The 24250-nt window shown below is 35.6% G+C and overlaps 1 protein-coding gene across 6 annotated transcripts in view; it reads right to left on the reverse strand.

Moving 5' to 3' along the window:
* CTNNA2 (catenin alpha 2) overlaps positions 1-24250 on the reverse strand; it is a 1178402-nt gene that overhangs the window by 20190 nt on the left and 1133962 nt on the right. Inside the window, exon 18 of one of the 6 annotated variants that reach the window (XM_050752976.1) lies at positions 14621-14764. The exons of the other annotated variants lie outside the window; for them this stretch is intronic. Coding sequence (XP_050608933.1) covers positions 14621-14764 — 144 coding nt within the window. The remainder of the gene's footprint in view (positions 1-14620; positions 14765-24250) is intronic. 6 annotated transcript variants of the gene reach the window in all.

Genomic DNA, 24250 nt, shown 5'->3' on the forward strand with positions numbered 1-24250 from the left:
TTTTTCATCTTTTTCACTCTTATCCACTTGGCCAACTCATCAGAACCTCTCACTGGCTTGTTACTAAAGCTTCCCCTAACTAGTTTCCTTGCTTCCCACCCTTTACCCCGTTTATTCTCAAATGGAAGCCAGAACGATCCTGTTACATGAACTCAATATCACTTATCTTAACCTGGAGTGGCTCCTCAATCACAGACTGAGTTAAATCCAAATTTATCAAAACGGTCTTCACTTGGGGCCCAATACGTGTGATTTTGCTCTGATTAACTCAACTCCTAAATACTGGTTTCTTGTTTACTGCTCAGAAAGACCAGTCATGTTTGCAATGCAAGGCCTTAGCATTTACTATTTCTTCTGCCTAGAAAACTCTTCCCCACCTGAGATACCTGTAAGGCTTGCTCCCTCACATCCATCTGATCTTTATTCAAATATCGGCATCTTGGTGAAAACTACCCAAGCCATACTTTTGAAATTGCAGCTCCATTTCCATCCTTATGCCTCAATTTGCCATACTTTCTCTATTTTAACATTCTTATATCCTCATATTTTTATGTTTCTTGTTCACCACCTCCCATTATATCCCAAACATCTAAAACAGTGCCTGGCATATGGGTCCTCCATAAATATTTGCCGAGATGTTGTTGAAGCATTGTAATGTTATGGGTAGGGAAATAGGACATGAAAGGCTTGTCCAAAGACACAAAACTAGGGCACAATGCCTAGTTCAGTATCCATTCTTATCACCTATTCATTCTTCCAAATTCATGAGATTGTCAGGAGAGTGGAATTCGGAGAAACAAAAGTGAAAGTAAACTTTAGCCAAATTGCAATACAAATCTACATCCTCTTCCTCTTACTGTATCTTGCATGTTAGCATTTCAAGATCAGTTTTTGCTCAAAAACACGGACACAATTTAAATCATTTAATTTTTGCTTTCTGTTTATAAAATACTGATATTTCTTTAAAAATCATCTCCTCCATTAATAGCACCAGCATCTAAGAGGCACAGAATTATATGCTTGCTAGATATAGTGCTTGTGCCTTAATAAATTGATCTTTATAAGATGTACAAATTGAATACCATCATTCCTACTTTTTATATATGAGAAAATCAAAAGAGAAAAGTTAACTTTTTTTGGGTCTACTTGAAGGCTCATAAAATTCATATCTGGGTAGAACATACAGTCTTCTTTGACCAGGCAGATCTCCCATAGGCTTTTCCTGCCCTAAATCTTTATTCCTGGCTATTGATGTCATTTATGTGGAGGGAAACATGCCTTATGATGTGTTTTAACTGTTCACAAGCGTGAGTCATGTGACGAAACGTTAATGAGGTGAAACTTCCTTAAGCCATAAGGGGAGAAAAGTTGTACAAACTCCCAATCTTGCAATCATGATTCACCTGAGATATGAATTAGTCAAATAGCAGGGAACATCATCTTCTACTTTTTCATTTTCTTGCCAGCAACCAAAAAAGCTGTCTACATGTTCACAGAAAACTTGATTAAATACACCTTCTAATTCTCCTTATCCCTAAACATTATATACCACTTATTTATCAAAAAATTTAAAAACTTTTACAACATAATCTTTTAATGTGTCATGCAGCACACACCATGAAATGTGAGGCTGATAATATAATTTATAAGAACCTAATACATATTACTTGTTATCTATACCATCTGAAACATGCTATTCCCTGTATTTCTTGTTCAACCACTAGTCTACAGAGCACAGAGATACCAGCACCATCCTTACACTGCACAAAGAACAAGATAATACATTAGAGAAACTGGCTCTAAGTCTTGGCTGTCCCAGTTACTGGCTGTGAAAGCTTGGACACTCTGTAATCTCTTTGAGTTTCTATTTTTTCAATTGTAAAAAGGGGTTAATAACAATATACTTTTGTGAGTTATTCTGAGGTGCAAGTGAGAAAATAAAGTACTTGTTAAATTTTAGAGAAGTCTGTGACTATAAAAGATTATTACATCACCTCTGGGTACCTTTGGGAAGTTCTTTTGGGATCTTCATTTTAATTTATTAGAACTCCTTGGTGCCTCAGGCCCAGGGTCTTGGCTCCAGAGGAGAAGGTATTCCAACAGATGACCAGCATAGCATGAGGGCATGATAAGCCCTAGCGAAACAAGAGAAAAGTACTTCTAAAAGTTTTCTTCTTCCACCTGAAGTACTCATGGGGTAAGCCTAGTTATAATCTTATCTTTTTCCAATTACAGAGAATGGTCAGGAAATACAATTTCCAAAATATAGAACACAGGAAACATGCTTGGGGCCCTTAAATTTGGCTTTGGAGTGCAGCACAAAAAGAAAAAAAAAGTCAACCAAAATATGAAGGTAGACCATTCTTTCAATAGGAGCTGTCAGCTCATTGATGAGCCTGTCCTTGGTGATGCCACCTTAAATCTGGTTGCCATTTATTCTAGAATCAAATCATTACTTATTTACTGCTTTGTCCTCCAAGACTTTGTATGTGTGGTCATGTTGCCACAGCTAGATTTCTGGGTCTTTATGAATAAGTACCTTCTTGCCCCCTTTACTCATATGTTCGCCACTAAGGCTAGAACCATATAAACTATACTGGGATTCACTGTGCAAATGGGGATTATGGAGATGGTCTGTGCTGTGAAGGATTCTCTTATGTTTGCTCAGTGCAGGCTGTCCCTGAACATCAATTATTTATCAGTCGGCTGGTCTTATGCATCAATTTAATAATCAATAAAAGTTGATTAGCACTTGTCTACTGGTTAATCTACTTTATTTTTTTCAAGATTCAAAACATATTGAACCTCCCAACCAATTAGATCTCTCCTATATGCTACTATCACTTAATTCTCCCCCCCCCAAAAAAAAGTGCACATCACTTTAGGCACATCATTCGACAGAGGAAACTGAGGCTTAGGGAGGAAGATCTTGCTAGCTAATAGACAATTACCAGGGATTCAAGCGCATGACCTCTGTCCTCAGGTATAGTGCATTATCAATATACCACAGTTCCAACTGCCTTTAAATAAAAGATGTAAGGTGGTTCTCCTAACAAGCCAGGATACTTCTCCATATAGGTGCCTGCCAGGGCTTGGCCTAATTGGAACCTTCTAGTCTGTTTCTCCTGGAGTAATGTACTTTAGGGAAAATTCAGCAAAAGCGCCAAAGGATTCCCTTCAATCTAAAACTGGAAATATCATCTCTTTGCTCCAACAAAGAGCCTCCGTGGATAGACAACGTATTGTCTCTTCCCTTGCAACGAGGTTGGGTTATACAAGAAACTTTCAAAACAACAGATTAAAGGAAATCGAATCCTCAGAGGACTGGGAATGCATAATAGTGTTGCTAAAAAAATAAAAATTAAAAAAAAATTAGTGGTTTATTTGAAAGAAAGCCTCAAGTTCATGAAATTGGAAAATTTCCTTGAAAAAAAAAAAAGGGACTATCTTTAACTTCCAATAAGATGACAACTTTTAACCAAGGAACAAAGATAAACATTAAAGGGTTGTAGAGGGTATGATACAGTATCTTACACCCACTAAAAATCATGCTTAAGATGAAAGTTTCCTCATGGCACAATTGCTATCTTAGAGTCTCTGTGAATCTAGCCTTTGACAAAGTTAAATCACCTCCATATTTATTACGCGATGTAAAGGTTGCCTCATTATTCCTTTACCTGATACATTAAAAAATGCCAGGAAAAGTTATTCAATTATACTACAGGTATATCTTTGAAAGAAAGCATGATTTCTGTTATATCTGAAGTCACTGCCTGTTACAGTTCTCCAATTTTCTTTTAAAAAATGAATGCTAAGCCATGCAACTTCTTCCGCTTCTACCTACAACTTGGTTTTTAGGGCTCACCCAGCACTAATTTCAGCATTGCAGAGTTACTCATCATCATAATATATATGAACAAACACAGAAACAATTTGAATCTCCAGGGAATCCTTAGCCTTATGTTCTTAACATTATTAAAACTATTATTTTAAGTATCACTTTAGTTTTTTTATTTTTTAAAATGTAGTTACTCATTCTCTCACCATGTAAAAATTTATTTTTGAGACGGAGTCTTGCTCTGTCACTAGGCTGGAGTGCAGTGGCCCGATCTCAGCTCACTGCAACCTCCATCTCCCGGGTTCAAGCGATTCTCCTGCCTCAGTCTCCCGAGTAGCTGGGATTACAGGTGCATGCCAACATGCTCAGCTAATTTTTGTATTTTTAGTAAAGACGGGGTTTTACCATGTTGGCCAGTGTGGTGTCGATATTTTGACCTTGTGATCCGCCTGCCTTGGCCTCTCCCAAAGTGCTGGGATTTACAGGCATGAGCAAAAATTTTAAAACGTACAGAGAGACTAGGTAAATATGTAATGATATATGATAAGGTTTTCTAAAAAAGTGGTATGAAAACATTTTCACTGAAACTCTTAATTACCATTGGGAATAGAAATACATAAGCTCTAAGGCAGGAAGATTTGGGGATAACCAGGCAAAGATGCAAATGGAGACCTTTGTAGGAAGGTTATATCTAGAGGATGACTGTGATAGGCTCTCAGGGGTCTTTCTTTTAGAGAAGTGTACCTCCACCCACTGACACCCAGCTGGAAATGAGGTTGGCAGATAAATCTTGAACTACTTTATCTGCCATCTTCCACCCTTCCAGAGGGAAGACGTGAAAGGCTCTATTTAAAGCAGTATGTATATCCTAAGTGAAAGGTCAAGATTTCAACTAGTCCTATGGTTCTCATCTGCAGGTAATTTTGCCACCCACTCCAGGATACATTCAGCAATGTTTGGAGACATTTGTGATTATCACTGCTGGAGAATAAAAGTTGCTACAGGCATCTAGTTGGGAGAAGCCAAAGATGTTCTTAAACATCCTACTGTGGATAACTACAACAAGCTTCCTATAGTAAAGAATTATCCAAACTAGGCTAGACTGAATCAGCCTAAAGAAGCAAACCCGGTTTTCCTAGAAAAGGGACTAGGAAAGGGATTAAACTGTCCAGAGAAATTCTCACTATAGCCTATAGGTTTCTCTTTCCTCCACTTCATAGACCAGTGTTTTTAAAAGTGTGATCCATGAATCATCTGCATCAGGAACATTTAGGAATAAAATACAGATTCCTGATCCCTTCTCAGAGCTGAGTTTCAGAACTGTGGATTTCAGGAGTCTCCATTTTGGTTGGCTATCCATGTGATTCATTTACAGAGTGAAATGTGACAATCACTGTTTCACTTCTATTGAAGTCATTCCTTTCTGTATTTTCAACTATCCCCTCTCTGTCAGTGACTCCTTGAGGACTCCGAGTGACAAAAGAATGCAGTCTTGATGAGAGCAGATACCTTGGCTGGTTGCTCACTGCTGTTATGTCAAGCACCTTGCTTGGGGTAGACACGATATAAGAAATGGAGGGCACCAACATTATCCAAAAGACTATATTGTCTTTTGTGGGGAGAAAAGATAACAAAAAATACCTACTCATTTATTTAGTACACCTACATTCTGGACTCTGTGCTAAATGTATCATGCACATCAATACCATTAATCCTAATAATAAATCAATGAAGTAGATACTAATATCATTTTCCCTTTATTGCTGAGAAAATGGGGCTCAGAGAGGTGAAGCAACTTGCTCAGGTCATAGAGCCAGCTATTGAAAGTCAGCATTCAGTTCTTGTTCCACTTAATGGAGGGCATACACTTGTAAGAACTGCACCCCAAGCCTAACTCTTCCCAATGCTTTTCAGATTCCTCATAAGATGGGGATCATTGCACCAGTCAAAGCCTTCATTGGCAGCTTCTATCTGCCAGTATAACTCAGCAAGAGAAGGCTACTGGGAAACAAAGTCCTCAACCTCCCAGAAAAGCTGGTATGCTGTAGGCAGGAGTTACCTATCTTAATTCCCTCAAAAACATAGAAAAAAGTGTTTTAAACTGTTTGCAGAGCAACTAAATATGAGTTTTGAGTTTCAAAAAACTACAAAGAATAGGTTTTGTATAAGGTGTAAGGAAGGGATCCAATTTCAGCTTTCTGCATACGGTTAGGGAATCCTTTCCCCATTTCTTGTTTTTGTCAGGTTTGTCAAAGATCAGATGGTTGTAGATGTGTGGTATTATTTCTGAGGCCTCTGTTCTGATCCATTGGTTTATATCTCTGGTTTGGTACCAGTACCATGCTATTTTTGTTACTGTAGCCTTGTAGTATAGTTTGAAGTAAGGTAGCGTGATGCCTCCAGCTTTGTTCTTTTGGCTTAGGATTGTCTTGGCTATGTGGGCTCTTTTTTGGTTCCACATGAAATTTAAAGTGTTTTTTTTTTTTTTTTCCAATTATGTGAAGAAAGTCAATGGTAGCTTGATGGAGACAGCATTGAATCTATAAATTACTTTGAGTAGTATTGCCATTTTCACGATATTCATTCTTCCTATCCATAAGCATGGAATGTTCTTCCATTTGTTTGTGTCCTCTTTTATTTCGTTGAGCAGTGGTTTGTAGTCCTCCTTGAAGAGGTTCTTCACATCCCTTGTAATTTGTATTCCTAGGTATTTTATTCTCTTTGTAGCAATTGTGAATGGGAGTTCACTCATGATTTGACTCTCTGTTTGTCTGTTATTGGTATATAGGAATGCTTGTGATTTTTGTACATTAATTTTGTATCCTGAGACTTTGCTGAAGTTGCTTATCAGCTTAAGGAGATTTGGGGCTGAGACGATCGATTAAACACTTAAACATTAAGACCTTAAAACCACAAAAACCCTAGAAGGAAACCTAGGCAATACCATTCAGGACATAGGCATGAGCAAAGACTTTATGACTAAAACACCAAAAGCAATGGCAACAAAAGCCAAAACAGATAAATGGGATCTAATTAAATTAATGAGCTTCTGCACAGCAAAAGAAACTATCATCAGAGTAAACAGGCAACCTACAGAATGGAGAAAATTTTTGCAATCTATCCCTCTGACAAAGGGCTAATATTCAGAATCTACAAAGAACTTACATTTTCAAGAAAATCAAACAACTCCATCAAAAAGTGGGCAAAGGATATGAAAAGATACTTCTCTAAAAGAGGAATTTATGCAGCCAACAAACATACGAAATAATGCTCATCATCGCTGGTCATTAGAGAAATGCAAATCAAAGCCACAATGAGATACCATCTCACACAAGTTAGAATGGCAATCATTAAAAAGTCAGAAAACAGATGCTAGAGAGGACGTCGAGAAATAGGATTGCTTTTACACCGTTGGTGGGAGTGTAAATTAGTTCAACCATTGTGGAAGACAGTGTGGCGATTCCTCAAGGATCTAGAACTAGAAATATCATTTGACCCAGCAATCCCATTACTGGGTAAATACCTAAAGGATTATAAATCATTCTACTATAAAGATACACACACACATATGTTTATTGAGGCACTGTTCACAATAGCAAAGACTTGGAACCAACCCAAATGCCCAACAATGATAGAATGGATAAAGAAAATGTGGCACATATACACCATGTAATACTATGCAGCCTTAAAAAAGGATGAGTTCATGTCCTTTACAGGGACATGGATGAAGTTGGAAACCATCATTCTCAACAAACTGTCACAAGAACAGAAAACCAAACACCACATGTTCTCACTCATAAGTGGGAGTTGAACAATGAGAACACATGGACACAGGGAAGGGAACATCACATAGTGGGGCCTGTCAGGGGGGTGGGGTGCTGGGGGAGGGGTAGCATTAGGAGAAATACCTAATGTAGATGACAGGTTGATGGGTGCAGCAAACCACCACGGCATATGTATACCTATGTAACAAACCTGCATGTTCCGCACATGTACTCCAGAACTTAAAGCATAATAATAATAATAATAAAAAGAATAGGTTTTGATTTCCATTCCCCAAATTCTTGCTTACTTCAAATCGAATCTCATAAGGGTAATTTAATCCTTATTCTTAGCATCCTGTCTTGGTTGCTAATCTAATATTCATTTGCCCTTCTCTTTACTTAGTGGCATCCCAATTTTAATCAGGGCAGCAATGTACCTAGCTAAAACATTGTGTTTACCAGTCTCTCTTGCAGCAAACCACATGCATGGTGATGAAAGTGGATATGGAAGAAGGGCAGAGGGGTGGATGTTTCTAGGAAGGAGGGTGACTAACATAGCTAGGAAGCACCTGGTTTAATCTTCTCACCTCTTCTTCCTACATGAAAATTGGAAAGATGGAACACTAGCAGTAATCTTAGACCAAAAGATGAACTTGAGAACAGATGGGCCATAAAGTTAGGAGGTGTCAAAGTCCTTGATGACCCTGTGTTCACTTTACTCTCCCTGAACTACAGACAGATATATTCCATGTGAGAGAAATAACTGTATTTGCATGTTTCATCATTTGTAGTTGAATCTAAATGAAAATATGTAAAAGGCTATATACAAATTTTTAATACAATAGTGGGCATTAAATATTTAGTAGACTTAATTTAAAATATTTCATATTTAAATATAATTATATAATAATTTATATGTCATAACCTTTGCATAAGGGGGCAAATGCAACCAACCATGTTACTTTTAAATTTCTTTTTACAATAAATTACTAATTTGATTCATTTAGCTTTTTGGAAAAAATTCTGTAGGTTTCCATGGCATAATCTTTTCTTAAAAGGGGTTTATATAATACATCTGAAAACTTAACAGAGTAAATTATAAAGGCATTAAGTTAACTAGAAAAATAATTGCACTTAATTGCTTGATTTTTGGCCCCAAATCCTAGGTAAACAGTGTACTTTGAAATCTAGCATTTGAAGTCAGACACTTTCACGTAGAAATAAATGAATGGAAGTATGAAGGAATGATAGAGTTCAAAATCAATTATTGGGATTTTTTGGGTGTGATACCTCACTACAATGGAAGAAGAGATGATAAAGAAGCTAATGTATTAAGCATAGATTATGTGTTCATTATGCAGGGAACCAAGGAATAAAGAACATTCGAACATATTCCTATTATATCTAGCTTACAGACTAGTTGAGAGAAATATAATGACATTAAAGTGTCATACAAGAAATGACAAAAATACACCATGCTGTTGGAGAATATCAAAGAAGTCTTCTGAAGCACTACTGTGTACCAAACACTGACTTTGTGACCTTCAGAGGATTTCAGAAGTTTCTGAACAGAGCATAATTGAAAAAACTATTTCATAGTGCATTTTAAATGCTTCATACAATGTCTGGTGCATACTAATCTTTCAGTTTATCTTAATATAACTGTTGATATTTTGAATATTTACCATGAGCAATTATCTTTCTGAGTAGCTATCACTATTCTAATAAAAATCTATCACTATTCTAATAAAAAGCAAAAGCCCAGGGAGGTTAAGAATGTTGCCCAGTTTCATCAATTATAAAAGAGAGAGTTGGTTTCCAAATTCACACCTAACAGCAATATTGTTCTTATAATTTTAACACTATTTAACTTATAGTCTTCAGATCTGTAACAATCAAAACCACATAACTGTTGCTGTTCTCTGCTTGGCATTTATTTAAGTAAAAGAGTAGGTCTTGAGATAAATAATTTTGCCTGGAACATCTTTTTAGAACCACCCAAGGTTGTATTTGCTTTAGTTGGTGTAAGAAGGGCAATGACAGAGCCACAGATCATTGGCAAGAGATATCTGTAAGAGCTAAAAATAACTAGATATCTAGATCTATCTAGATCTAGATATAGATATATAGATATATAGATATAGATAGATATATAGATATAGATATATATAGATATATAGATATATCTAGATCTATATAGATCTATGAGATATCTAGATCTATCTAGATATCTAGAGATTTAATAGTATCACTGATTATTTATATGCAATAACCATCTTTTGGTTCTCATGCTTAATCACAATTTAAACCAATTTTCTTGAGAATATTCTTTTATTACCCTTAACTCCTATTTTTTTCCAAAATCTTTTAATAATATGATACTTTGATTATTTTACTCTGAAACTGCTTCTAAGAACATAGAAACAGAATGAGTCAGTTCTGTTGCCTTGCAGGGATTCTAAAACTTTGGTGTGAAAATGAATCACCTGGTGTGTGTTGGGGAGTGGGATGGGGTAGTTAATTACAGACTCCAAGAACCTACTCCCTACCATTCCTGATTCAAGCAGTTTGCAACATGGCCCAGGATCCTGCATTTTAATAGTCTCCCCCAACCCCCCTGCTTAGCTGGCATGCAGATAATCCTGATCATTTTCAATACTACTTATTAAAATCAGCATGAGTCAGAAGAATTTCTTTGATATCCAGCACCAACCTCACATTTTTTACTTTTCTCCATCTTTCCAGCCCTCTTGGACCTTTTCAGGTCCAGTTATCCTGGAATACTTATATACCTCAATGCTATGGATATTTCATTTCTTTTCTGAGATATTCCTCCTTCTCCTTCCACCTGGAAAACTCCTATTCAGTTATGTGTGAAGGCTCAAAAAAAAAAAAAAAATCACACCCCTTTATCATTTTCTATAAAAATGGTCATAATATGTATTTCCTTTAAAGTGATTATTATAATCATAGTTACTAGTGCACGTGCTTGTTTTCCATGCTTATTCTACGAATCCATCATATATAGAATAGGGAATATCCCATATTACATACTCAATGAATTTGTTGAATTGTAGCTGTGACTGATGCTTTATTTCTAAAATGACCTCCAGTGACACTTAGGAGGAAGAAAGAATAGTTATCATCTTCATCATTGTTCTCTTGAAACAAACATAATCTAACTTCTGCTTGACTTTTTTTTTTTTAAAGAAACTAGTGCTAGGAAAGTATTTCTTGCTTTGTTAAACTACCTTTGATCATACTACTTCACCCTTCCCAAACAGAAAAATTTAGTCTTTGAAAGTGATTTCCTGAGAAAACAAATTCTAGAAGCTAATTCTGATGTCACAATAGGAAATTAGAAGCCATGTCACTGGATGATCTAAACTGAGTCCTTGTTTACTTACTAAGTTCTTAGAATCTGGTAAAGGGGCTAGGCGACAGCAGTTCTAATTGTGGAACTCCAGTCTTTTAGAATGGCTAAGGTAATAATTTCGAAGAGACTTGAATGGCAAGAAATACAAAAACAGTTTTCCCTACGTGAGGCAAAATATCCACTGCAAATCTTCTGCGAATTTACAGCAACAGAGAGGCTTTCAAATGTAAGTGTTCTTCGTCAATGTAAATAGATCATGCCCAAATCAATAACCTATTTCCAAGAGTATATGGGAAGGAGACTTGCATAATCATGTTCAGTTTTACTTAGTGTTAAAACCTTGTCAATATTGGCTGTTAAAGGGTAGAGAAACTGATGTTATTCTTGCTTAGTGCCCAAGGAAACTGCTTCATAAAATCATCTTGGTTACATGGATTCTCATTAGCTGATGTGGACATTTCCATCACCATCTGACATTTCTAAATCTGTTAATGATACCTCCAAATAATGATCCCTTTCTGCTTTTATCACAATACCTGAATATCTCCAAGCTAGAGTCTTCCTCTTTCCTTCCTCTGCCTTTTATGTGTTTCTCTTCCATAGTTGTGACTGTGAGTGATCATGTGGAGTTTTGTGTAACTGACCAAATACTTGCCTGATTATATCTTTATAATTACTCAATTCACTCACTTGCTGCCTCCTCAATTCTTCCAAAGACGTGTATCTCATCTAAGTACAGTCAGCATATGATTTAGGGGACAAGGGTTCAGAAAAAGTATGAGGTTGAACTATAAGCAATACATTTTGACACATGTTATGTCTGAACACAAGATATCTTCAGCTCCATTTACAATTCTGTGGTCTTGAAGACCTGGAACAATTCCCTGTCCTTTTTATATACAATAACACAAAAATCGAAACCATTCTGTTCTCAGCTGGCTAAAAGTATCAGCTTGTTGTTATAAGACTCCCCAGTGCAATCCAGCCCACCCAGGCCGCAGGGATATTTATTTTGGCACTTACTGTATTCACTTCTAAGTTGGCACTTGGCACATGTATAGACTCCCCAAAGAGGTTGCACATTCCTCAAATTCAAGAGCAAGGCTTTACACTTTTTTTTATCCCCCGTAGTACATAATTCCATACTCACCAATTCCCTACTCACCCACCCTTCCAAGACCACATGAGATTTCCTGCAATATTACATCGGTAATTTAAAACTTTGAAGCCCCCGTAAGATCAGCTACATCTATTACCCAGTAAATGTTTTTTACATCCCCATTAATAACACAAAAGTATGGAGTTAAAACATTTCGGTCTTCCAAAATCACTATGTAGCTGCCTATCATGGATTCTGCCTCTCTTCATATGTCAATTTATATATAACTTTCTATGTGGTTTAGATTTAGCAGATTAATCCAATGATTTTGTCTATTTAAAAGAAATGGCTCAGTCACATATATTATTAACCAAATAGCATTATATCAGATAGGCAGCACATTTTAAAACCTTGTTTCAATTGAATGTTTTTTTCTGGATTTAATAATTTTATGCACAAAATAAAAACTATATTTCATCAACTATTCAATGATTTTCCCATAAACCATTTCTTCAATAATATACCATAAAACCATAGAATTGTAGAGCAGGGATGCATTAGAATATCTCTTTTTGATCATCTACCATCATTTTACAGATGAGGAAAACTGAGGCCCTACAGATCTGAGTAATTTACTTAGTTACCTAACAAATCAAGCACAGTGATAGAACTAGCATACTAAGTGTTCAGACCCCAAATTAATGCAACTTCCATTCCATTTCACTGTCTCCTTTAGAGCACAATATATGTATGTATGTTAAAATTAAACTTTTAATACATACAAAATGAATTTAAAAAAACACTGAACATCACTATAAATGAAACATGCACATGAAGATAAATAAGTGCATGCACAATGCATTCCATGATAGACTCTCTGAATTTGCACAAGTGCACAACACAACTGTTCTTAACTCACGAAGTTTAAAGATGATTGTGTCCCAAGGGTTTGAAAATATGAGCATTTCTTACCTGGCAGCTGTATGAGGGGTTGATAAAAGACATTAAAAACTTGAACTATGATTAGACATCAGATTTTTCTGGCACTGAAGGTTTGCTTCTACCTGGGTTTCAGGGGTCTAGTACTTTTAATGGAAGGTAGGTCAGAGACTTGAGAGGGATAAGCCAACATATAAGACATTGGCATTATTGCCCACATTGCAATACTAGATTGCCTACAAGTGACTGTCATCAAAATCTTCCTATTGGCCAGTTATGGCCCTACCTTTCTTTATCAGGCCTGAAATCTTTACCATTATAGTCACTTATTTAGGTTAGAAAACTTAGGTATCAAATAACTTCAAAACCCATTCCCCAACCCCAGGGTACTAAAGAGGGCCGTATCAGCTATAGTGCTTTTAAATATAAAAGTGTATAACTTTGGGGGACAGGGATTTATGCATAACAAAGAAGCTATTGATGAGACAGAAAGGACTCTTCATTTTAAACTGAAACCAATTCTCCAACACAAATATTCATCATGGCTAGCTAACCAGGGATGTATATTTTGAAAAAAAAGAAAGTATGATACCCTCTTTACATATTTAATAATACTCGTAATCCACACCAGGATGCTTTCATCCCATCCTATGAAAAAAACAGGGTTTCACATTCTGATGGTCAAACGCTTGCAAGAATACCCACCCCAGTGCCTTGATATCCCTTAAAGAGTCAACCACCTCCATGAACTCCCTTTACCCTTTTATACAAAAGCTTGCATCTTGACAGTTTTAATAGGTACCCAGGACAGAACAAGGAAAGAAGTGGAGAAAAGTGTCCACTCCAGTTGATCTTTTCTTTCTAAATACTAAGGCATATAAAAGAACTAGTCAGTAATATAATAGAAACTCAAATGAAACAACAACAGCTTTTCATACCTCTTAACTACCAAGAAACCCTATGAAACAGCATCAGTGTTATGACATGCAACAACAAAAATGGGTAATAAATCTGGCTGTGACATCTTGAAATGGCTGTGACCTCTTAAACTTGCAGGACTTGTAACTTTTTTCAAAAAATCAGCATTTTAGTCACTGCATTAGAAGGCTTTTATTTGTTAACACCCAAAGTATTTGTTGATAATCCTCATGTATCATCCTCGTGTACATTTTAACCTCCATGATTTTAGAAGGGCCCACTGATTCTCACGGCAAACATCAGTAAAGGATATTTCATGACCCTGAAATCTTCCAAACAAAGAATACATCCTTCTGACTAGCCTTCCTTAGAGAAGCTCACAAAGAGATTATAGAATGGATTCATTCCACATATGCCATGACTTTCACTCCCAATGGGAAGAAAGACTGAGAAATAAAGAAATAAAAATACCATTTTCACTTCTCAAATTTGGACAATTGAAGAATATATCTGTGCTGTGGAATTTCTGACCCACATAAAGAATAAATAGGTCCTTTGCCCAAATTTGGTTAATATTAAGAGGCCTTAAGTGGACACATTTTCATTTCCCTAAAATCCAATACCCCCTGCCTTCAGAATTCATGATTACAATGAAAGACATTAGATTAGAAAGTCAAGTTACTCACCATGGAGGAATCACTGCTTCCACTCCCGATCGGAGCTCCCTCAGCACAGGTTGGGAGGTGGGTAGAAAGTTGACTAGCCCTGCCCCCATCTATGACATCACAATCTACCTCATAAAAGGTAGTGAAAGTGCTCTGAACTCCTGTCTGATTTCCGAGAGATACAGAAAAGAGAGAGTGAGAGAGAGAGCAAAAGAAAAAAAAAAAAGTACCCTACTTGGGAAGGGATTAGGGAAGTGGAAGAGGGAGTGGGTAATTGGGAAAAAAGAGGTATATGAAGGAATTACGTGCTGAAAGAGATATACACATGGGCTTTCTTGACATTAAGCAGGCTGGCCATTTGGATTTCTCATTGGCTATTGAACAGATAAAGGAACCATGTGGGAGGAGAATGAAGATGCACCCTGCCTTGTCAGGCATTGTAAGGGACCACTGTAGTGGGGCTCAAAGGGGGTGAATCCCCTATTTAAAGTGTTGAAGATCACCAAGAGAGAAGGCAAGGGCTGTAGCTCTTAAAGCCTGGAATGGTATGTGGGGATCCCTGATGTCTTTCTTGGAAGTTCCATTGCCCTGCTGTGTGACCTTCCTTAAGCCTTTGGCCTCTGCACATCCAACCTCTGCACATGGTCCTCTACTAAAGGGATACTTACCTCTTTCATTGGGATCACTGAAGGACTAATGCATTCATTGTTGCTACAATTGCAACTCTTTTGACTCTTCCTTTTAACCCAAGGATGGATTGTGTAAGGGACATAATTTAAAGGATAAGCCAACAACCAATGCCCTTTTCTACTTTTAGAATCCTTTCATAAGATTCTTTCAATATAGAATATTATAAAAACAGAAGTTTTTCTGTGTGTATCAAATATATAACTAGAAGGAGTATAGTTCGTCTTCAGAACTGTACAAAAAAATCAAATGGCAAGTTTTCTGCAATCATAAAAAAATGCACTGTCACTCTCAGAGGTCAAGTTACATGACCCAGTGATGCCAACTGACCAAAATGTTTTTGTATTCAATGATTTCTGCTAGAATCATAGCTTTATTTACCCAGTCCAGTTTTCATAGAAAACAAGAGAAGGCATGAGAATAGTATGTAGAGCACTATTTTTTTTCAAATGAAAATTTAGGAGTTTAAAAACGGAATACTCAAAGTTATTGATTATGGCAAAACAAAAGCAACAGACACTATTGAAGAGCAGGCACATCCTGAAATCATCCACAAAAAAGTCAGGCCTTCATCTGCCTACCGGAATACATGAAAAGTTAAACCATCTCTTTCCACAGAAAAAAACTGAGGAAACCTAGACATTCAAAACAATAGCTTGCAAATTATGGCATCATAAATGGGTAAAAACCAAAGCCTGTTTCTATACAGATAAACAAAAATCTTAATTTGGGATTTTTCTGTTTTAAGTCAATATAATTCTATTTCTAAGCCAGTCATTCTTAGCGTACTAAATACATTAGTGTATTACAATAATTGCAATTTAAAATTAAGCAAAATTGGCAGATTTAGAGAGCAGTTTGAAACACAGAAGCTACTAAATTCAAGCTGATTATGGATTTGGCAACATCACGTCCATTTTTCACTTCAAAATAAATGTTAGAGACATTTAAAGAATGTCTTTAAAGAATTAAAGTCAATAGAAAAGAAAAAAGTCTTGCATATAAAAAGATGGGCGTTTTGCTTATATTTGACTTTTTCTGTATTTAACAGAGGAGGCAATGATACTCTGCATATATTTTCCTTGCTGTATTATTCATTGTTTTTATTTTCAGCAATTCTAAGCCTAAATTCAAATTCTATATTCTATATTTTTGTGGGAGATTTTGCAATTAATGGCCCTATGATGTTTTTTCTCTCCACTTTTACATATTGGATCATTGACTAGTTGGCTTATCTTTGATTTTTTTATAACAATCTCATTTGGTTTACAAGTTAGGGATCTTCTGATTTTCCCATTGTAGGAAATAAATTAGTCATTTACCACAATTTCTCAGTTTGAAAAATTATTACATATTAGAAACTTATTTGGATCATCTCAAAAAGTTTAAAGGTCATTAAGATTAATGATGCAATTGTCCATTCTTCCAATAAACACCTTAAGTTTTTACTACCCAACACAGATGGTACAATTCTCTCAGCATTAAGATATTAAAAATGGAGTCAAACACTTTTAAAATATTGAAATAAAACAAACTGAACTTAGACTGTCTATTGGCATTTCTTATAATTGTCTATTGTCTCTTCGGAAATGGAGCATGACTTCAGGAACCCAATGCAAAACTAGGCTGCATCAAAAGGATGCAGAGTGGTCAACTGTGCTGACCTCTTACATGAATTTAGTATGATTGATTGTGATATTATAATAATGCCTTTATTTATGATATTAGTTAAAATAATAAAACTGTCTTTGATATAGAATGCAATGCCAGGATTAGATAATTTCCAAATCTTAGGATCTAGCCTCTTGACAGTTTTCATGAAAACTAAGTTCTACTCCAACTGTAGATTAGCTGCATACTTCCCATGATATTTCAGAGGTGGTTAAGTAGCCCTTTAAGATAAGATATGAAGTGTTTGCAAGATTTCAGTAGTCAAGACTCCATTATTATAGTCACGGTTATAATTTCATTCTGACCAGACAGATGTAGGGCTGGTCTCAAATTTATGTTTGAAGTTAAAAAAAAAAGTTGTTTAGCTTCTTAGCACAGAAGATTGAGAAAAGTCAGGTGGAATAATATGTGCATTCCAAAAGAACAATCTGCAGATGCATTCGTCATGGAAGATATGGTCAGGCATTTTTTCATCTAAGTTGACCAAAATGTTATAATTGAAGAGAAATACCTCAGTATGAAGGGCTCCAATAAATGTGGATAGCAGCAGATTCGAATTGGAAGTTCTCAGATAAAGAGATGTTTTGATTTTGTTTTATGGTAGTGTCTCACATACAGAAATTTGGGCTGACAAACATACATGGTTCTTAAAAGATGATGTTGACCATAACTTCTCCAGGATATTCTCAGTTGCAAAAGAGATTTACCAAAGAAAATGGATGAAAGAGGTCAAGAGACAGGTGGTTCTGATTTGACAGGACATCTAGCCAGAGTTCCAGTCAATTTCATTATTAGCAAGACATCTGCACAGATGAAGGTATTCAGAGAAAAGTAATAAAACAAGATACAGTATTGATGATAAAAAGATTAAAAGTCTAAATTAAGAAAGCTTGCCTTCAAGAAAATAGAATTAGGATGAAGTATTTGAAATACATTTATAGCCCAGAAGGAAAATTACTATTTAAGATAGAGTAAGACAGTGTGTTCTGATGCAGTAAAAGAAATCTGAACGAAGAAACTCCACATTGCCCATCCGAAACCTTTCTTATTTGTAAGATACATGGGCCATAAAGTGGCACATATTTCTCTTCTAAGGGCTGCACTCAAGGCCATATTTTATAAATGATTTAAATTAGGCTGGAAAAAGCACTTGACAAAATAATCTGCAGGGACAGAATGTAGACGACAGTAAGTTAAACACACTTTTATTTCTAGAATATAGTAAACCAAGAAAACAATGAGTGCACAGAGATAGCCATCAACAATACTCTGCTATTCTAGCTGAAAACCCTATTTCAGTAAGCTTAGAAAATAAATGGAAAAAATAAACATAGACTACACAGTCTAATAAAAACACAATGGACAGAAAAATTTATCCTTTTCATGAAAATTATTTGGTATTAGAGATAAAGAGACTTTAAATTCCCCAACTCAACCAAAATGTATCACCATGCCTTTTACATAGTAGGGATGCAATAGAAATGTTGAAGTGAATCAGAAAATATTCTTATGTGAACAAGAACTAAATGCAACTCTTTGAATCTCTGTTTGCAATTGGAAATTAGAAACAACTTACGGAAACATTGATCTATTTTAAGAAAAACATTATTGTCAAAATGTTATCAAAACTAGTGCTGAATAAAAATATCCTGACTCTGTTTTGCTGTGGATTCTATCTTCTTTATTTTTAACCAGCTAAGGTAATGGAAAGATGTGTAAAATCAATGACAAAATCCCCAGATAATCTTAGCATATGATTTTAATATCCATTCTCTTTTACCTCTTCATATTATATCACCTTGTTCACATATCAACTTTTTTCTTCAACAGACTTCAGTCCAGGAATTCCTGGGGTAAGCCCCAGGAGAAACAAGGAAAAAAAATCACAGTGGATTTAAGTAACCAATTCTAAATAATCTGTTTCTTGACTAGAGCTGAAAAATTCAAGTATTTACAGGGTTTGAATTTACAGACACCATTTCTAAATAAAGGTCTTCACTCAACACTTTGTCTTCCCATAATTATTTGGTTCAATGTCAGGAAACAGGTAGGTCTGGATTTGCTCTTACAGATCCAAAACTGGTTCAAAACTGGGGAGAGGGTGGCTTTTAAGATACTTCTCAAAACAATAATTATTTGAAATATCATTTGAAGTAGTAGTTTAAAATTATTTTTTTAAAAAATCAGACCATTCTCATATATGAACAAGTAATCAAAATTAGGATATGTCTTATGGGGAAGCTTTATAAAATAGTACTTCCTAAATAGGTGTGTCTGGGTTTTACAGATATCCCAAGACACAGTCATCCCTTGGTATCCATGGGGGATTGGTTCTAGGACCCTAGCAGATACCAGAATTCAAGGATGCTCAAGTCTCTGATATAAAATGTCATAGTATTTACATGTAACCTACACACATCCTCCTGTATACTTTAAATCCTCTCTAGATTACTTATACCTATAATGCAGATGTTATATAAATATTACATAAATACTATATTGTGTTTTATCTGTACTATTTTTATTGCTGTATTGTTACTTTTGTTTTTTTCCATATATTTTCAATCTCAGGTTGGTTGCATTCTCAGATATAGAACTCACAGATACAGAAGGCCAACTGTATATGCAATCACCTCCCCTCATCCAGGTACCTCCCTTGTGTCCAATTTCCAAGTTTTCACAAAGTATTACTGCTAATTGGCTACTAAATCATTCTCTGAATATTACCTGTAATCTAAGGTGTTAATTGATAATAAATTAAGTTGTCAATTATTTACTTTTCTTCTTTTAATTAGAGCATCTCAAAACTTAAAAATTCTAAGACCCAAAGGAATGAAATTTTACTGATTGAATGACAAGTAATGGCGCTGATATCTCAGGGCACACTCTTCTTAAAGCTACTAACTCCTACTCTTACAAGCAGTAATGCCCTCAAACTAAAACAGAAATTACTCCTCAGCCCACAAGTTTAGGTGTCACAATCAAATCAATCCATAGAGTAGATCGAAGTAAAGTCAGTCCACATCTCCAGTTAAGGTACAAAGAGTTACTTGCTTGATTTGCATCCTAGCTTTGCCACAACACGGTACGTTTTCTTATTTTAAAATGCGAACATTGGAACATAATATTTCTCTATTCATTAAACAATTCCATTAGATAACCAACTGCTTTAACTACATCAATGAATAACTGATTTTTTTAAATGGCCATAAGTGATAATATTGGTAAGTTTAGGGTGACCATCACAGAAAATGTAACTGAAGAGCCACTTCCTAGAGTGGAGCAGTATACCAGACTCCTTTGTACAGGACTGTTTGAATTCAGAGAACATATACAGGTGCAGTGCAAAAGACACAAAGCTTTCCATGATGCCCAGCACCCAAAGAAACTTTTACTTTTCTTATTAAAATTCCTATTAATTTCCCATTTTTTCCAAAAATAACAGTCTTGAATTGGTAAACTGTCACTTTTAAAACTCTGGGGAAATGAATGTTCAGTGAAAAACCATATACAAGTTATTTCCCTCTGAGGGTGTCTATAATTTGGGTTGTGCAGAAATCAATGACCATTCATAATGGTATGAATGTAACTAAGGAAGGCATAATGCAGGAATCAGAATTTAAATGGTACTAGTTTCACTATCAACATATTGGGGAACGGGTTTTGGGGAAAATATGGAATTATGCAACAACTCATTTTACTAGCAAAGTGTATTCAAATAACTACTGCCATTCTGTAAATGGTAACTACTCATTTCATTCTCTTAGTCACAATTTCTCTACTATGCCTAACCTCCAGATTTACAATCTGAGGTTTGTTTTTATCTTACTCTCTCTAGCTTTGGACACTGCAACTTTTCCTATGTAAGGGAAGGTCCTTGAAGCATGGAATGTCTGGATAAAATTATTTTGAACTGCTATGAATTCCTAGAACACATACCCTTTTGTTCAAAAATACTAACATGCATTCCAAACCCAAAATGAAATAGCTAGCGCTTTAGATTTTTTCCATTACTGTTACACTTTGATCCGTGGAGATCATGAAGAATTGACTATAGACAAAATAGAAGATATAAAAATTAAGGAAAAAAGGTTGCTTAATGTACAGGTCTACACAATTAGATGCAATTCTTGTTTCAATGGCTGTTTTAGCTCATTACAAAATACTGGCACTTTTTAAAAATAAAAAGGAATATACAGCTCTTCAAATAAAATGTAATTATCATCTCAACAAACCATATATATATTGTACAAAATATATCCCACATTTTCTTTTCCCTAATTTGTACTGGATCAGATAGTGTATAGTTACCAATCTTGTTCACTTCCTGACTACTTCACTAAGGTGTGTTGAGAGTGTAAGTAAATGTCAAATCAGTTGTGTTCCGTGTTTGTATGCACATATGCATCTTTGAAGATATGCCAGTGTCAGGTAGAATTGATTTTAATATTATCAGTTTCCAACATTTTTAGGAATGTATTATCTATACCATGAATATTCATGTTGATTATAATTAGAGTCCAATTTTTTAAAATAATGTGAAACATGAGCAACAAGAATTACTGTAATTGAACCCTCAGTCTCCAATGTTCTCTACCAATTCAAATCCTACCAGTGTCACAAGAATAACTTGTTCACCTTGCCAAACCTCTCCCCTAAACCCAATTGAGAGGCATTCAGAATTGGAAAAGAGATCTTTAAATGGCAAAGAACAAAAGTATATATTAGGGCAAGCTTCTCAGTCTCTCAGGAATAGGTAATTCATTCATTCAGCCCAAGGACTTAAGCAACTAGCATTCCTCACCTCCAAACTTGATTCAAATATTTTGTTAATATAAAGACATTTATATGTAATAAAATCTATTAAAATTGGTACCATTTTTGTGTACATTTGGCCATAAATTACATCCTCGTCTCTCCTGAACATCGAATTCCTGATCAAAGTAGGGTTATTGCTGTTATGTTCTGACTTCATTGTTTTAATGAGGCTCCTGTTATCCTTTAACTTTAAAAAACAGTTTAGGTAGGCTTTATCAGGTTTATTAGAATGTTTGATATTCAGTATACATAATTTAAAAATCCTACATTACTAATTCTAATTTTGTTCAGCATCATATGCAATGTATAAATCTTTTGGTAGCTACAAAATATTAAAGGTCATAGAATGATTTTTATTTTTCCAGGTCCATGTTTACATCTCCATTTTTAACTTTAAAGGCGCTGATTAAACCCTGTGAAACCTAGCAAACAAAAATTAGTCAAAAACATGATAATTAAATATATAGGTAATACCCATATTATGATACAGGAACACATTTGAATTCAAAATAGTATTTAAATACTAAAAAATACATAGCTTAACTTTTCTTCCATAAGATAATGCTGTCACATTTAATGGACATTATTTGCACTAAACTAATTTATGATATGTTATCCTTAACTTTCTCTTTTTTCTTTTCTTCAGCCTTCTTCCTTTATGCCTCTTCTCTTCTTGCCTCCCCTCTTTGTCTTTCTTTTGCTTTCACTATGCTTTTTTTCAAAAAGCCTGTAAACTGGCTTAAGAATTTAAGCAAACATTAAACTAAGCACATAAATAAAGCCAGTTTATAGACTGTTTAATCTTCTGGAGCTCAGTTACCTTTACTTTCGCTTTAACAATTCTATCATATTTTTTCTTTTCCATTACTCCCTTAGTAACCAGGTTAAGCTGAATTGGCTCACACATGCATTTTCTACTTTAAGAAGAATGTCACCTTTTGGTTACTGAGACAGGTTTAAGCCAATGACAAAAAAAACCTAATTGCCAGGTAGAAAACCAATGGTATTTCTTAGATAGCAGTTGAGTGGATGAGCATACATAGGCACACATCCTGCACTGCTTTATTTCTGTAGTTCGCCATCATAATGCCTGGAGAGCTTTAGTATCCATTCTCCTCCAAGACCTGTTGAATTATCTGTCCCCACCTCTCAAGCGAAAAGCAGACACAAGAGGCCTTTCTCAGTTTGTATACATAGAATCACATAAAACAAAAACACGCTGACATAAGACATAATTGTGCATTTTGCTTAACATATGTTCATCATGCCAGCATAAGACTAAAAATGTGACTGTTTTGACATCAAAATCACTTTTCTTGGCAAAATGGAAATAATATGTCCGAATCTCTTTGTTTTGGTAGAGAGGTTGACTTCTAACAAATGTAACTTTCCTGGGGACATTCATACATTTCAGAGAAGCCATGGCTTTGAATCCCATGTGTATAAACACAGGGAAAAAAGAAAGAAGATTTAAGTATTTCTTTTTTGATTATACATTAAACTATGATGGCTTCTCCTGGAAAAGAAAAAAACAGCAACTTTGTCATGCCATGTGACAAAATAAAAGGGTGTAACTTTCTTGGCAAAATCATTGAAAATGTGTGTGTATGGGGTCTCCCATTCTTGACTCTTTCAGAACTTTGAAAGCAGTCATTTGTGGCTATTTTGCACAGTAAGCATATTCATTTTTTTTTTTCTTTTCTCCATTGGCCGTCAGTGAAGGAGCATGAAGAATAAGATGGAGGCAGAATTGGCAAAGACAGCAGACTACAGATGTAGGTGTGGCACCAAACAGCAATCAAGCTTGGAATAAATCATTAGGAAGCCAAGAGCAGGCCCATGACCGAGCATATATAGCAAACTTTTTATAATGCATTTGTCTTAGAATTATTATCAAGTTGTACAACATTCTTCTAAAAGAAGCCTTCTCCCATGCAAGGATTTATGAACTGTGCCAACAAGACTCAAAGAAGGAAACAGGCTTCTTGATGGTGTTCCCAATCTCAAACACCTCTATAAAAGCCAACAGTGCAAGTGATAAAAGCCAGTGATGGTTTGGACTACATCTAAATGAGGAAAATACAATGGCAATGAAGCTTTGGAGGCAGTGACAAACAATGGGTACTGAGAGGATGATGGAGAGCGGCTCTGCTAGTAAAAATTGCCCAGATGAGGTTGTGGAGTCTGAGATCCACAAAGATGCTTTGTGCATCCACGTAAATAATAAGATTAGAAAGTAACAAATAAAAGCACACGAGGCAAGCTGAACAAAAAGCACTCAGTTCCACAGGGGCTATATACAGATGGACATGAAAGCTGAGTGGTATGGGAAACTATACCATCAAGGCTGAAGATAAGAAAGGCAGCAAGGAAGATGCGATGATTTGATCACTTCTTGGCGAGAGAATCTTGGTAATTACCAGCTTGGCAGAAAGGACACATTGCAAGACAGATTGCTCTTGGTTGTTGAAGAAT

The sequence above is a fragment of the Macaca thibetana genome, chromosome 13 (genome assembly GCF_024542745.1).
Source record: "Macaca thibetana thibetana isolate TM-01 chromosome 13, ASM2454274v1, whole genome shotgun sequence".
In the NCBI taxonomy this organism is placed as follows: Eukaryota; Metazoa; Chordata; class Mammalia; order Primates; family Cercopithecidae; genus Macaca; species Macaca thibetana.